Below are 16,633 nucleotides of genomic sequence, written 5' to 3' on the forward strand. Positions count from 1 at the left end.
TCCCAGCCAGCTCTTCTTCTACAGCTCCATTCTTGCTTTGATTCCCCTTTCCTCTCCGTGTTATCACAGTTCATTGATTTGCTACACTTTCATTTTGGTTGGCCTTTTGATACCCTCTTTGGGTTATCCAGGAGAAGGAAATGGCAACCCACTCCAGTACTCTTGCCTGGAAAATCCCATGGATGGAGGAGCATGGTAGGCTACAGTCCATAGGATCGCAAAGAGTCAGACATGACTGAGCGACTTCACTTCACTTGGGTTATCCAATGGTGTAAAATGTCAGGGGACTTCCCTCGTGGCCCAGTGGTTAAGATACTGCCTGCCAATGCAGTGGACATGGGTTCAATTCCAAATCCAGGATTTGACTTCCAGTAGACCTTCAACCTTGTTATATACTCATTGAAATATATATGTATATTCTAAATGACATACCCCAGATGCCATGACTTCTTCTTCTTGGTCAGTACCAACCCAAATGCAAACCCCAGACTTCCTTCCATTAGCATAAAACAGGGTTGACCTCTTGTAAATGTAATATAAAAGAAATCATGCAGCATATGATAGTCTTGTGTCTGAATTCTATCGTTCAGCATCATGGTTTTGAGCATGCATCATCACACTCATGTTGCTGCATCACAATTTAGTTCTCTGTTCTGTGTCTCATGGCTCGGGACCAGGCTCAGCTTGAAGCTATTGTGAGTGCGGCTGCTACAAGCATCCTTTATACCTGTCCCATTGGTAGGTTAATGTACTCAGTTCCTTTTTAATTAATTTAATTGGAGTTTGATTTACACCTAGGAGTGGAAATTCTGAATCACAGAGTAGATATTTGTTTATCTTTGGTAGATATTGTAGTTTTCCAAGTAGATGTATCAGTTTAAACTCTCACCAGTGGGACTTCCCTGGTGGTCCAGTGGTTAAAATTCCAGCTCACAATGCAGGGGACATGGGTTTAATCCTTGGTTGTGGAACCAAGATTCCCACACACCTCACAGCAGCTAAGCCTGCATTCCACACCTAGAGCGCCTGCATGCCTCGTACGACACAGCAAAGATCTGGTGTGTTACAGCTAGACCCGACGTTGCCAAATAAATAAATAAATATTAAAAAAGAAACACCTTGCACCGGCAATACGTGCAAGTTCTGATTGCTCTACACATTCTTCAAAACTTGTTTTTGTCATTAAAAAAAAACCTTAGACATCTGGTGAATTTGTAATGGTATATGTCATCATGCCTCTAATTCGCATTGTCCTAAAGATTGCCATTTCTGAGCACATTTACATAGGCCCATTATAAATTTGGATATACTTGTTTATGAAATGCTCACTTAAGTCCTCTATCCTTTCTTAAAATTAAGCTGTCAGCATTTTGCCTAACGATTTGTGAAAGTGTTAATCACACAGTTGTGCCCGGCTCTGCAACCCATGGACTGCAAGCCTTCATTCTCCTGTGTCCACGGATTCTCCAGGCAAGAACACTGGAGTGGGCAGCCATTCCCTTCTCCAGGGGACCTTCCCCACCCAGGGGTCGAACCCAGGTCTCCTGCAATGAGAGCAAGTTCTTTACTGCGTGAGCACCAGGGAAGTTGGAGTTAGTTTACATTTTCTGGATACAATTCTTTTCTCAGACGTGCATGCGGCAAATATTGTCTCCTGTTCAGTGAACTCTCTTTTAATGTATCTTTCTTTCTTGATTCTCAGATCTTCATTTCTGGATTTATTTTCTTTCTTGAAGTACATCCTTTATGTAGTTTTATGCTGAGAAGTCAACTGATTGTAAGTCCTCCCTGTTTTTGTTTCCTTGTAAAAGTTTCTTTATTCCTACTTTTAAAAATTATTTTGGTTCACGGATCTTAAGAGGGTCTCCCCCAGTACCCTTGCTTCCAGCTTCTCTTTTGGTCTTGGTAAATTTTATTGTTTGTCCAGCCTTAACTCGGTAGCCATCTTCTCAAATTTCACTATTATATCATGTGTTGGGAAATTGGTGTTTTTATCCTGCTTGAGATATTCTGTATTTAATGAAAACTAGTATTATCTACTAAATCTAGAGAGTTCTCAGGTATCAACTCTTTGAATATTGCCTTACCTCAGTCTAGCGCCAGTCTCCCAATTCCTCTTGCTCTAATTCTAGTTAAATAAGTATTGTTATTGTTTAGTCCCTAAATTGTGTCCAACTCTTCTGAGACCCATGGACTGTAGTGTGCCAGGCTCCTCTGTCCATGGGGTTTTCAAGAGAAGAATATTGGAGTGGGTTGCCATTTTCCTTCCCTCTAATAAATATTATGCCTTCTAAAACTCATCTGAATGTCCTTTAATATCTCTTTCATACTTCCTTTTGTCTTTTTTGTTGCATTTTGGGTGATGACTTAAATACTACTGTCCCTACAATCTTCTCTCCTGTTGCACCTAAACTGTTTTGCTAATATTTTAAATGTTTATTTTATATTCTTACAAGGACAAGAACATTAGAATAAGTTTCAGCTTTAAATTGTCAACCAATATACAAGACACAATAGGCTCACCCAGCACCAAGTTTGCTTAGCTTAGTGAGGGGTAAAAAGCATGATGCAGAGCAAGAGAATCCTGGCAGCATCTCACATGCGCTGTCATAGCACTGTCGTCAAGAAGTGACAAAAAACATTAATAGTGTGAGTCACATCAGCATAGGGAAGCTACAGAGACTAAGCACCCCCAGCTTAGTTACCTAAAGGGCATGCTTTGGTATGGCTCCAGTACATTAAACATAGACTATATAGTAAACAGAGAATATAATATATACTATAAACAGACTGTGCAATAAACTTCTACTTACAAAGAAACTGAATGAAGTACACTTGATTCAGTCCAGATTTTAATGTATTTTAAAATTTTCACAATTTACAGAGTAAAGTTATAAGTAAAACAATCCAGTAGGTGTCAGTAAACACTGTAGTTGAATGAATTTATTTCTTTTTTGGTTGTACAGTTCAGTAGGTATTCTTTTTCAATATACTGTTTCCATGATAGCTATAAAGAGTTTTAATTTTACACTCTTAATAAAATATTGGGCTTCCCTGGTGGCTCAGTGTTAAGGAATCACCTACCAATGCAGGAACCACAGGAGATGCGGATTCGATCCCTGGGCCAGGAAGATCCCCTGGAGGAGAAAATGGCAACCCACTCCAGTGTTCTTGCCAGAAACGTCCCATGGAGAAGCCTGGTGGGCTAAATGGGGTCGCAGAAGAGTCAGACATGTCTGAGTGACTGCACGCACACACACCCACACATTAAGTGGGGTTCCACTGTGAGGCAGTGTGGTCAGGGCAGGCATTCGTGTGATGAAACCCTGAGGGAAGTGAGGGACTGACCTGTATGGCTGTCTGAGCAAAGAGCTTTTCCTGGTGGAAAGAAAGCAAAGCAAAGGCCTGGAGATGACTGCCCAGTCCTGTTGGATGAACAGTGCGGTGGCCAGCATGACTTGGCAAGGGAGTGAGAGGACAAGAGGTCAGAGAAGTGACAGGAACAGACTGTGTAGGGCTTTGCAGATCATGTCACGAATTTTGGCTTTTACTCTGAGCAAGGTGGGAAGCAACTGTGGTGTGAAATCACCTGTCCTAATGAGATCATTCTCAGCCCTGTGCTAAGCAGGAAAGGAACGCATGGTTACAAGGTTACTGCAGAAACCCAGGAAGAGAGGATGGAACCTGGGCCTCAGCGGGAGCAGGAGAAGCAGTAGAGTCACACTGTGCAAATTTTTGATCATCAAACCAAAACAGTTTTCATTCTGTTGGGCTTGACTTTCTAGTATTCCAGCCTATTGGGATATATTCGGACTCCGACTCTTCCTTCCCAGGGATTTTACATACCCTTTTCCTTTTACTTATTTTTTTTACCCTTTTCCTTTTAGAAGCAGGTTGTAACTTAAGCCTTTGGATAAACATTCAAAAGTCTCATTAATATTGATTTTATCTTAAGACAAAATTAAAGTCTTGGTTATAAAATGCTAACATGCCTCAAAGAGCACCTTCCTGTCTTCATGTCTCACCCCCTTTCCATCCCCTTCCCCAAACTGTTTAATTTGTTAGCAAGAAGGCAGCATTGTTGGAGGTCTTGGTGTCTGTCTATGCAGCCCCATCATATCGTGAAATTTGATCATTGTGCTCAGCACTATGGGCTTCCCAGATGGCTCAGCAATAAAGAATTTGCCTGTGATGCAAGAGACGCAGGAGATTCGATTTGTGGGTGAAGATCCCTCGGAGGAGGAAATGGCAACCCAGTCCAGTATTCTTGCCGGGATAATCCTATGGAACAGAAACCTGTTGGGCAACAGTCTATGCGGTCTCAAAGAGTTAGACATGACTGAGTCAGCCCTCTAGGTCCTTGTTGTGGGTGGCAGAGTGAGGAGTAGGTACCGCACTTCTCCTGGCTTCTTTAACACAAGTAAACATGTTTCAAGCGTGCATGCCTACACGTGTCTGAATTTGTGATCCCGTGGACTGTAGCACGCCAGGCTCCTTTGTCCAGGGAATTTTCCTGGCAAGAACACTGAAGTGGGTTGCTGTTCCCTACTCCAGGGGATCTCCCCGACCCAGGGATAGAACCTGTATCTCTTGCATCTCCTGAATTGGCAGGTGGTCTTTACCACAGTGCCACCAGGGAAGGCAACACAAATAAACCTTTTCCTGAAGATCTGATTTCAATCCTAGTTAAAGAATATTCTATTTGTTACAAGACGATAGTTATTAAATATGACAGAGAACATACACACAAGCAAAACAAACTTTATTTTCAATCTCCCAAAATCTTCCATAGATGAGCATGAAGTTTATTACGTCTTTCAAATTCAAGAAAGCCAGAAACACAGTACAAAAAGGATTTGCATTGTTAGAAATGATATATATGATTTCCACTAGAAAGCTCTTGATGATTTATGACTGAACTAAGACATGCATTCTCCTGAATTTCTAATCAAAGAATTGTACTTACTAAAAGTATGGACATAATTGTTCTCATATAACAAATAAAAATACTATTTATTTTTATTTGAAAATTAACAAACTGGCCTGTGAGTTTTATGAGTTTGCCAAAATTGTTGAGAAAGGATTCTCAGTGGACTTCAATAATCAAACGTGGGGACATAATCTTTTAAAAGTTCTTCTTTTTATGGGCACAAACAATGGAAATAGATAAAGTGAAACATCAGAAAATTTCAGAAATCATAAATAACAACATGGTACCATATCAAATCACTAAATAATCCTTAGGGTACTGGAAATCAGGGTCCATTTCCACTTGAAAAGGAAGAAAATAAGGTACAGAGCAGCAAGCTAAGTCAGCATGTAAGCATTTATGAAAGATTGTAATTGTTTTCCTGTGGAAAAGTTGTTTCATGATTTGTCTTCAGAAACTAGTACTAAAAAAGCAAATGATTTCTATACATGATATAAAATAATTATGAGATATGAGATTACCTATATTTTTATATACAGCGCAATCTATGAACCAAGTCCAAAGTAGGCCATTAAATTCCTGTATAATACCTGTATGGCTTCCTAGGTGGCTCGTGGTAGAGAACCCACCTGCCAATACATGGTTTGATCCCTGGATCAGGAAGATCCACTGGAGGAGTAAATGGTAAACCACCCCAGAAAATTCTTGCTTGGAAAATTCCATGGCAAAGGAGCCTGGTGGGCTATAGTCCATGGGGTCATAAGAATTGAACAAAATAGCACACACGCATAATTCCTGTATAATTCTCTGTCATTTCATTTTGTTAGAGGCAAAATAATGTTGTCTCTGTATACTTAATACATAAATGATACATAACTGAAATGGCTTTCCTCCAATCCTAATAAACATTTATCTAAAGGGTTATCTGGTCTACAGTACATAAATTAATAAAGCATATTATCAGATCTTTGGTGATATGGCAGTAATGAACTCTGTTATTAAGGGACAGGGGAAAAAGTTATGGGAACTACCTGTAACTCAGAGTGGTTTTGACTGTCAAGTCTCTAACACACTTTTCACTATATGTTTCTAAAACTAAATAAAAATGTAAAGTCAAACTTATTTCCACAGCTCCAAGGGATTCACATAAGAAACCTGGCTATTTTAGATCATTCTCATATAATTATTTTTTGTTGTTTTTAACAATAGTGATGATAACACTAAAAAATGGCAAAACAAATTCTGAGGAAAGTGAAGATAGTTGGTGAGCTTTTATCCTATTTTAAATTGTTTTACTAAGAAACTGAAGTATAAAAGTAATTTCCAATTGCTTAATTGTCAGTAGTGGGAATAGAAACCACAAAAAATGTGCACATTAAATAAACATGTCCCTAGAAACAATAAAAAATACATGTAGATTTTGGCACAACAAAATAGACTATGAATTTTATACCCTAGGTTGCCCTTTAAGTTTTATCTGTTAAAAACTTTTAATGTTGTCTTCACCTTTGCAATGGCCTGGACTCCTTTCAGGGCTATTTTTTTCAGCTAGAAGGCTAGGGTTTGGTTTTACATTGCAATATTTATGTTCACTGACCAAGTGGCTTCAGTCACATCTCATTGTTTTTGATGTTCTTCAGTTTTGAGGATTTCTGTAAGAAAAAAATATTAAAAGGGATCCATCAGAACATGTATTAGAAATAGTCAAGAAAGAAACTATTTGCTTTCAAGTACTGTTTGTAGGACACTCACCTGCCTCTAAGTTTTTTGAGAACTGAGAACAAAATAAGAACCAAGACAAAACAAACAAAAAAACCAAAAGTCCAAGGAACTCACGTAAACCCTTCAAAAACAAAGTAGATATTTCTGTGAGATAATACATTAAATTTGTTAAGTGTCTTTCAGCTTACAAAGTGCTTTTCTTTGTGTTTTAGTTTATGCTTATAAAGACTCTTTTATCTGGTAATGTAAAGTGAAAACCTGACTCCAAGGTGAAGTTCAGAGACTGGCCTAGTAAGGGGCTAGAGCTTGATTGTGCTCTAAAAAATGTCCAGTTGCAGACCCATCACCTCAGCTGTGCCACAATGGCTATGCAATGGAGTCCAAATCTAGTGGAGGAGAAAAGGGTACCTATAACATTAAATGAAAAAAAGCAACAGGTCTCAGACAAAAACTGTACAATCTCGTTTCTAATGAACATGTGCACAGACTTGATGTTAAGACATCATGTACACCCATGGCCGATTCATGTCAATGTATGGCAAAAACCACTACAATATTGTAAAGTAATTAGCCTCCACTTAAAATAAATAAATAATTTTTTTTAAAAAAAAGACATCATGTCACACTCTCAAGGAAAGTAAGCTACCCTGCACTCTTTGTGTTCAGGGAAGATGGACGCTTCTTTGCATTATGGCTTTGTGGACCATGGGGCATAGGTGGTTTAAAAAAAATTATAATGGCATGAACTATAATGGTCAAACAGTAGAGACAACTGATCATTTCTTTCACTTGTTCACTCCTCGTTGTGCTAGTGATCTACTGTCTAGTGCTTAGCCTCATGGACCTGGAGAGGAACACTCTGAGGTTGTTGGCCCAGAGCGTTCGTTAGCCTACGACTTCCTCCCTACCTCCCTTCCTGCCTCCCTTTTCCTCTTCTTCCTTCCTTTCTTCCTCCCTTCCTTCTTGCCTTCCTCTCTCCTCTCCTCCCTCTTCCTCTTCGTCCCTTCATTCCTTCTTCCTTCCTTCCTTTTCTACTACACACTGGCTCTATAACCTTAAGTAAGTTACTTAACCTTTATGTACCTTATTTCCTCATCTTTGAAAACAAGGCGGGTGGGGAAGGGACAATAATGTCTATCTTAGACAATAATGTCTAACCCTAGACAATAATGTCTAGGGTTATGACAAGGATCAAATGAGTCAATAAATGTAAAAGTTTCATATTTTGCAATAAAGAGGTTTACTATTTCATCAACTGTTACCTAGTTTTACTATCTGTGTAAAATATAAGGACAAAACATAGTCTGTGATCTCTGAGGAGTTCACAGACTAACTGGGAAAAAAAGAAAGAGGATGTCAAAGCAGAAAAAAGTGGAATTTCTCCACACATCATGTTAATTTCTCTAACAGCCTGAATTTATTTTCTTCCATCAACTTCCCCTCAGTGCTACGTGAGGCTGGGGGCTGGAAGGTGGGGTAGGATGAGAGGAAGATCATCTAGGCCTCATGCTCTCTTTGATTTCATTCTCTCTCCTCATCATCCACCATCCCCAACTGCTGCCTTTAGATTTTCATGTCTTCCTTTTATCACAAACAGCAATAAAACTACATACTGTGGAATATACATTATAGATAAAAGAAAACAGGATTCTTAGGCAGCATGCCCAGATATAATCCCCACTTCCACCACGGACTATCTTTGTGACTTTATCTGCAAAAAGGGATAACAACCGAATTTCTCCCTCACAGCCTTGCTTTTCATAAGGGGAGAGGCTGGGGAGGGCAAATGAAATAAATACACTGTAGTACAGAGAAACAACCTGAAGAACTCGATCTGAGTCCTGATTCTAAGACTTACTGGCTGTGTGTCTTGAGAAACCTCTGAATTCCATTTTCTTACAAATGAATAAGTTTTGGTAACAATAACAGAATCATAGCATTGAGGAAACATCAAATGCAATAACGAACCTGCAAGTGTTTTGTAAAATGTAAAGTGCAACAAAAATATTACTTGCTATTACTATCTCATAGTCACACAAGCCTGTAGCTTGAAAGTTCAATCTGTCATCTTGACAGTTATTAGTTTCACTTTCCCTTGTCAGTAAACTGATTTAAGATAGTACAGAGTTAAGCAGAAAACTGGGAGGGAGGGATTAAAATAATTAAATTATCTCAATATAAAATAATAGGATTTAAACTATCTTAGTTTTGGAAGGGACTCAGATGGTAAAGCATCTGCCTACAATGTGGGAGACCCGGGTTCGGGTTCAATCCCTGGGTTGGGAAGATCTCCTGGAGAAGGGAATGGCAACCCACTCCAGTATTCTTGCCACCCGCCCAAAACAAAGGGGCTCAAAGAAATATTTGGGAATCCCAGGTGGCACAGCGGTAAAGAATCTGCTTGCGATGCAGGAGATGCAGGTTCAAACCCTGGGTCAGGAAGATCCCCCAGAGAAGGAAATGGCAACCCACTCCAGTATTCTTGCCTGGGAAATCCCATGGACGGAGGAGCCTGGTGACCTACAGTCCACGGGGTTACAAAGAGTCAGACACGACTGAGCGACTTCACTTTATAAGTTGCCTCTCTCTGCCTGATTTAGCCCCATCTTCCACCCAGGGCGTGAATCCCCTCAATGATGCCTGTGCTTTAATGGCCAGCTGAAGTTAAGACACAGCTGATTTCATGTTAAACAGAAACTTTGTTCTTTATTGAATTAAGTTACAAGAATTCTCACAATGTGAATGAACTGATTTTTCTGACAATTATTTAGGTTTTAAAATTCAAATTGATTTAAAGCCATCAAATCTTTTGGCATTCATCGAACACTCCTTTGGAAAATGTCACCAAATTAATTTGGAGGTGATGTTTCTTACCTTGAATTGAATACTGACTGATTATTTTTGAAAATTCATAATTACTTAGATGATGATGTTAACTGAGGGCTCTGGAATCATGTGCACTCAGTTCCTGGGAGTTCAAGCCAAATACTTCATCCACAGAAGAACACAGAATGAAGTTTTATTTTGTTTTGTTTTTCTCTCAAAAATGTGTTCTTCAATAGTCAGAATAGTTTTTCAACAGTCAACGTCTATGTAAGAACTGTTATGTTCTATGTAATGACTGTTTAATTCACAAAATGAAGCTTTAAAAATATGTAAGATTAGATGAGAATTTTTTTTGAATGAGAGTATTAACGTCAAAGAAAATCTCCATTTCATCTGATTTTTGAGGAATCCAGTTCAGGTATATCTAAAAATGCTCTACATTCTTTTATAAAGCTGATTTTTCCCGAGCAGTTAACTGAACCAAGGCTATTCATGCCCTGCATTTTCCCTTTTGAGAACTTCGAGTGTCCATTTCCTCAAACTGCTCAGCCTGATGTTGAAAAGTAAAACTTGAAGTGACCACATCTACTTGCTCTAAGAAGCACTTGTTTGTGGAACTTTCTAGAACCTCTTCCAAACATCTTCAGCTGAATTTTCACCCATGTACCCTTCCTCTATTTACTTTCCTTTAGCATCTTTTGTAACTAAGTTATTGGTTGAGAGGGAAAAAAGCAAATGATACAAATTTATTCTTCTTCTCATCTGTGGTGATTACAAGATATTACGTCATTTTTCAAAGACGAGTCTTAAACTCCTGGCAATTGTTTTTGCATGTTTGATAGGTGTCACACACAATCTGTCAAGAACAGAATGGGAGTCTGGGCCTCATTTCTCTATTCAAGAAATATTTATTGAGAACTGGCAGTAAGCCAGGAACTCTTTTAAATCTAAGGACAGAGCAAATGGGTAAAATTTCCTGTCCTCATGGAGCCCACATGTGGGGAAGACGGCCCATAATCAAAATAAAGCAGCAAAGTGTGCGGCGTGTGAGATGCCATAAAGGAGGTCAGTAGACCCCGGTGAAGAGCTACAGTTTCAAATAGGGCGTTCATAGAAGGAATTGCCAAGAAGGTAATGGCTAAGAAGAGACCTAAATAAAGATAAAAGCAGTGCAAATCTCTCGGGGAAAGACTGTGCCTCTTAGAGAAAACAGTCTGTGTTGTGCTGAGGTTGGAGTGCCCCTCACACTTCTGAGGAGCAGCTGGGAGGCCAAGGTACCGAGAAATGGAGAGACCCCTGGAGGATTCTGAAGAAAAGAGTTACATGATCAGATTAAGGTTTTAAAACATTCACTCTGGCTGGCCTGTTGAGAATGGAGGATACTGAGGCAAGGGCAGAAGCAGATTGACTAGTTAGGAAGCCAATCCAAGAATCCAGATGAAAGGTGATGATGGCTTGGACAAAGTTGATGGCAGTGAACTAGGTAAAAATAAATAAATAAATAAATTCTAGATACTGTTGGAGGATAAAGCCAATAGGAATTGCTGGTGGAGTAGGTGATGAGAAGGGGAGAAGCAGAGACAGTTTGTTCTTAATTTTCCTACTGTATTACCTTTCAAAGCGTCATCAGACCTCAGTATCACAATCACCTAAAAACATGTTGAAATCAAATTAATGACTGTTCTTTCTTGAGAACCTCTGAATCAGACTCTCTAGAGCAGGGGTTAACAAAGTTTCCTTCTAGAGGGCCAAATGGTAAAAATTTTAGGCTTTGCATATGGTCTTAGTCAAAACTACTCAGTTCTGATGATACAGCACAAAAGCGGCTACAGACCATGTGCACATGAATAAGTGTGGCTCTGTTGAAGTAAAGCTTTATATAAAAATTGAAATTTGAATTTTAGGTAATTTTAATGTGTCAGAAAATATTTTTATTTTTCAACCACTTAAAAGTGAAAAAACAAATATTCTTAGCTTGAGGGCAGTACAATAACAGGCAATGGGATGCATATGACCCACCAGAGGTTGTCAGCACTACTAGAGAAAGAACATCCCAAGACTATGTATTTTTAACATGCTCACTAAATGACCATTTTATGTACAAGAACTTAGAGACTCACTGAGACAAATTTTCAAAGTCATCTGTTCCTTTTTGCTTTGCTTACTTTATTGGCCAAATTAAAGATGGGCCTTGTGAATGAAATAAAAACCAAAATTGATTGAACTAATGGGTAAAAGAAAGTCCTTTGCCAATAAGAAAAAAGGTTAGGGAAAAAAGGGAAAGGAAATTTAAAATAAGGTTAGAAGTTATTAATAAGGAAAATTAGGAAATTGGGGAGAGGCTCAAAAGCTCATTATTTTTAAGAAAACTCTATAGTTTCAAAAAATGCATTTACCATTAAAAAGGATCAATTAATGATGCGCATATGACTCTATAAAGATCCACGGCAAAGATCAACATACAGATCCAATCCCTTGTTCTACCCAAGTTGAGACACTGTCACTGGTCATTAAGAAAAGTCTCATTTTGCCGTGTGAAAGAATGACACTTTTCTCTGCTCTATGCACAGAGCTCCCGTCTGCTGCAGGAGCCCTGCATCCAGTCTCAGTTATTGTGAGTTTATACTGTGGCATCTTTTTCCTATTTTATCACAGAAAAGTGATGAATTTGCTTTAACTGGTTTTCTTTATAGTGTTACACAAAAATTATAAAACCACGTGGGGGAAACAATAAAAAAGTGAATGTACTTAAACAGATTTGTTAGTTGTAGTCATACTACTGAAAGAGTGATCATCCTGGACTTAAAATAATTGCTTTTGTTTCTTCATCTTGTATCTCTTTATCTCTGCTTTGCTGCCACCGTCTTTGCTGACAATCTTCTTTGTCTCAAGATTTAATTCACCAAAATTTTGTTTCTGAGACGTAAGCAAACAGAAATTGACAATTTTAGAGAAATAACTTTTAATAAACTAAAACACAGTTTCCAACCTGAATAGATAGGCCTAAAACTATTAGCAAACACCTTTCAATTTTCTAAGAACTGATTTGTGGGAAAAAAAAAAATGTTCATAAGTATCTAGTGAGCATCATGAAAAGTGTGAGTGATGATGAGAAGAGAAAGGAAATGAAGAGTAAAACTTCAAACAGGCCATCTCAATAAGGTGTCTTCATCTCATATGCCTAACTCCTAAAGCTGAAAGATATATTTCTTAAACTCTAATAGATTAACATGTGACATGGTTACAATTATGCCACACTAGTCAATATGCAGTAGGTACTAAACGAAGGCTATGATAGTATGAATAATTTTCTAGTGTGCCAGTCTCATTATATAATTTCACACGAGGCAGGCATTTTTATGTTTATTTTACAGATAAAGAAATCAAATCCCAAATAAATTCAACATTCTTTGAATCAGAATTCAGTTTTGGGTGGCAAAGCCTGCACATTTCCTCTATACCCCACCATCTCGCAGAATGTTTCCCCAGTGGATAATGTTCCTACTCAGGCACAGTCTGAGGAGAGAATGAAGTGGAGAGAAAAGAAAACAAAAAGGCTGCATTGCCTGGAGAACTGCTTTTCCCTTTCAATATGGTATATAGTTTTGCTTTTATAATTAACATTCTGCTGATGAGATCTCCCATTGGTGAGGGCTGACAAGTCAGATTTTCCATGAAGAGCAAGCACTGCAGGAAATAAATTAATCTCTAGGGAAGAAGAGGGGCAAGGCTGTCAGTACTCACACAACTGCCTAATAGGAAATGACGTTTCAGAATTGTTCAAGGAAGGAAATGACTGTGGATTCTCCTTCCAGTATATTCTTCAACATTTAAACCTTCCAAAAAGAGGGAAATATTAACAGGTTGCTATAAAAGGAAGAGCAGACTTATAATGTTTTACTTTAGGCTGTCAGTATTCCTAAACTGAAAACAGTATTCCCTAGAAATGTGAGGGATATTCTACTGGTGTCATTATTTTGTTTATATTATGAAAAATCTACACTGATGTTAAGTAGAAGGACAAAAGATATACCAGATTTTTGGATTACCAGTTTGAAATTATCCGATATCTTAAACAATGATTTTCTAGTCTTTAGGAGTAAAAGTAATTATTGTGCTTAAAATTACATATTATCTAGAATAACAATGAATTATTGAAGTCTGCGTTTAATAAAATTGAAAAACAAGGATATATTTTATTATTTCTAAAGTGCCTACCTCTAAATAACATATATTCAGTCATTCAGTCAAGGTCTTTAAAATGGAACTCTTACCTTGTTTAATTCTCAAATAGTTTTATAGAGAAGTTCCTATGCTTTGATTCCCAACATATAAGTAAAGTCTGAAGTTTACAGTAAACATTAACGTTGAATTAAAGCTCAATATAAAGAATTCTTTATCTTCTTATAAATCCATTCTTTCTTTCTAGCTTCTGCCATGACCTTAATGAAAGCTTTCCCATGAAACTTGTTTCCTCTTATCTGTTTAATTTACCATAAGTATGTTTCTAGATGTGGTGAATCATTTGTATGTGAGTCTTAACTTGGAAAGTCTTAACTTATCATAGTGCCGTGACTATGATATCAGAAAAGATCATCTAATCACATGCTTTTAGAACTGAAAGAACATCAAAATGACCTGGGGCATCTCATATTTTGATGAGGAAAATATAATTCAGAAAAATGAAATGTCCTGTGACAGTCTGTACAGCGAGGATGCATAGCGCTGGGACTAGACCTTACTGAACCTGTATTCTGTTTTCTGGCCCAGGGGTCTTCTCACTACTTGACTACTTGGAGGATGAGTTGTGGCTTGGGTTTAATATAAAGATGTAGGATAATTAGAATATAGTTGGAGCTTCAGAAGCAAGGAAGTTCCATTAGAGAATGTTGATCAGGAGAGTATAAAATTTACTCAATAGAGAATATTTATGTAGGATAAAACCAAATATATAAAGAGAATAAAAGAAAACCATCTTTCTGTTTAGCCAGTCAGATCACCAGAAGCAATCTCTGCAATTAATGTGTGACCTACACAATAACCAGATCCTTCTCACAGCTAAATGATAATCCTCTGATACCAAACAACTTTGCCCTGGGCTGAAGGAAGCCACCTTGCCCAAAGTCATGTCCCCTTTCCAAAGGCAGCTGAATCCAATGATGGACTGAAGCAGGGGCCATGAAAACCTGGCCCCCTTGTCCTAACACAGGACAACTCAGAAGAGCCACACCAGTTCCACAGTTCCCTGTGCCATCAGCTGAGGTCTTTCTTGTGACTCTACTACGATTTCTTTTATTTATTATGATTTCTATTACGATGACTTCTCTGTCCAGACCCGCTTTCATTCCTCAATCTATGTGTTGTCCCACAAAGCACTTCTCAATAAACTTTCCATATGCAAGTCCACCCTGGAAACTGGACGTGAAGCAAGTAGCTCAGAACAAACATTTGCTCTTAACACATGTCATCTCTTCAAAAACACTGCTGCCACTGATTAACCAGGGAAACTGGACTCTTCTTGAGCTACTGCAGCTGAGGTAGGGGGCGGGAGGGGTCCTTTAGGGAGGCTCAAGGACTCCATGTCTCTGTAGGATCGCATTGCTTCAAAGATTCAGAGGATTCAGTGACACATCGCCAAAAGATTCCTAATCACTTTCCATGTACATAAGATTCATAGAGGCCATGAAATTCCCAAGAGGATAGAGTTCTCAAAGGGAAATACTATGGACAGAAACTCGGAGACTATAAGAGCCATACCAAGTGGTCAGAGCCAGCACTTTGCAAAATATACTGTCAGGAGGCAAAATTTTTCTTAGCCATCAACTCATAAATATGCAGACATTAATTATAATAGTCATAATTCAACTGGAGTGTATTATGTACTATACTTACTTTGGGCTTCTCCGCTGGTGCTAGTGGTAAAGAACCTGCCTGCCAATGTAAGAGACTTAAGAGATGCGGGTTCAATCCCTGGGTTTGGAAGATCCCCTGGAGGAGGGCATGGAAACCCACTCCAGTATTCTTGCCTGGAGAATCCCATGGACAGAGGAGCCTGGCAGGCTACAGTCCATAGCATTGCAAATAGTTGGACAGGACTGAAGCGGCTTAGCTTGCAGGCATACTAATTTTAACCTATTTTATCTAATGTAGTCATTGAAATAGCCTGTAGGATAGCACTATTATTAACCCAATTTTACAAATAAAGAGATAGAGATGTTAGCAAATTGTTTGTGATACACAGCTGGTGAATGCAGTAGCCAACGTTTAACGTTTAGTCTTAGGTTCAGAATCCAAAATTTAACTACGTAATCATCCTACTTTCAGAAAACTGTTCTTCTGGTAATTTATGGACAAACAATGTGCAGACTTAATAATAATGTTCCCTAAATAAGATACGGGCCTTGTCGAATAGCCAGAGTGAATCGAAGATCCAGAGAGGAAGGTCACCCTTGAGATCTGGTGAGGTATGTTCATGTTTCTTAAGTGAAGAGGAGCTGGGACTGATAGCACGGATCCTGTGGTAGAATCTCCTGTGTTCCCGGCCACAACAGATCAAACCCTCATTATACAACGTGTTCAGCTATTTAGAGTAAATCTTCTAGTTGTCTGTAGTGAATTTCAAAATAAATAATTCCCTTTAGTATAATTATTAGATACAGATCTGAAATGGTTCCACTCCATCTAACTGAAAGAAGAAGGTCTGGGTGTCCAGAAGGGGCAAAACTGCAGAAGCAGCTTCCCTGTCTTAATGAGGCTTTGTTTGGTTTCGCTTTGCTTTCTCTGTGATATGCTACAGAGACTCTAAAACTGCCATTCTCACCCGAAGAGAATTTAGGAAATGACTGACTTGTGTCTAAAATTTTAAAAGAGGAGAAAACTCAGAAAGAGTATGATTTGTCCATCCTGAACCATCAGGTAGTTAATGAATATTCACAGATGAGCTACTCATTCAAAGTACAGTAAATGTTAAGTATAGATCCAAAGGGGCTTCCCTGCTGGCTCAGATGGTAAAGAATCTGCCTGCAATGCAGGACACCGGGGTTTGATCCCTGGATTGGGAAGATCCCCTGGAGAAGGGGACGGCAATCCACTCCAGAATCCTTGCCTGGAGAATCCCATGGACAGAGAAGCCTGGTGGGCTACAGTCCATGGGGC

The 16,633-nt window shown here is 38.7% G+C and overlaps 1 protein-coding gene across 2 annotated transcripts in view; it reads right to left on the minus strand.

Annotated features, from left to right (window-relative positions):
* Window positions 1–4,741: 4,741 nt before the first annotated feature.
* Window positions 4,742–16,633, minus strand: part of THEMIS (thymocyte selection associated) — a 190,451-nt gene continuing 178,559 nt past the window's right edge. For both annotated transcript variants that reach the window (XM_043457407.1, XM_043457406.1), the window contains one exon: window positions 4,742–6,582. In XM_043457407.1, the coding sequence (XP_043313342.1) occupies window positions 6,548–6,582 (35 nt within the window). In that variant the 3' untranslated portion in view covers window positions 4,742–6,547. The remainder of the gene's footprint in view (window positions 6,583–16,633) is intronic.

This window comes from Cervus canadensis, chromosome 33 (assembly GCF_019320065.1).
Source record: "Cervus canadensis isolate Bull #8, Minnesota chromosome 33, ASM1932006v1, whole genome shotgun sequence".
Lineage (NCBI taxonomy): Eukaryota > Metazoa > Chordata > Mammalia > Artiodactyla > Cervidae > Cervus > Cervus canadensis.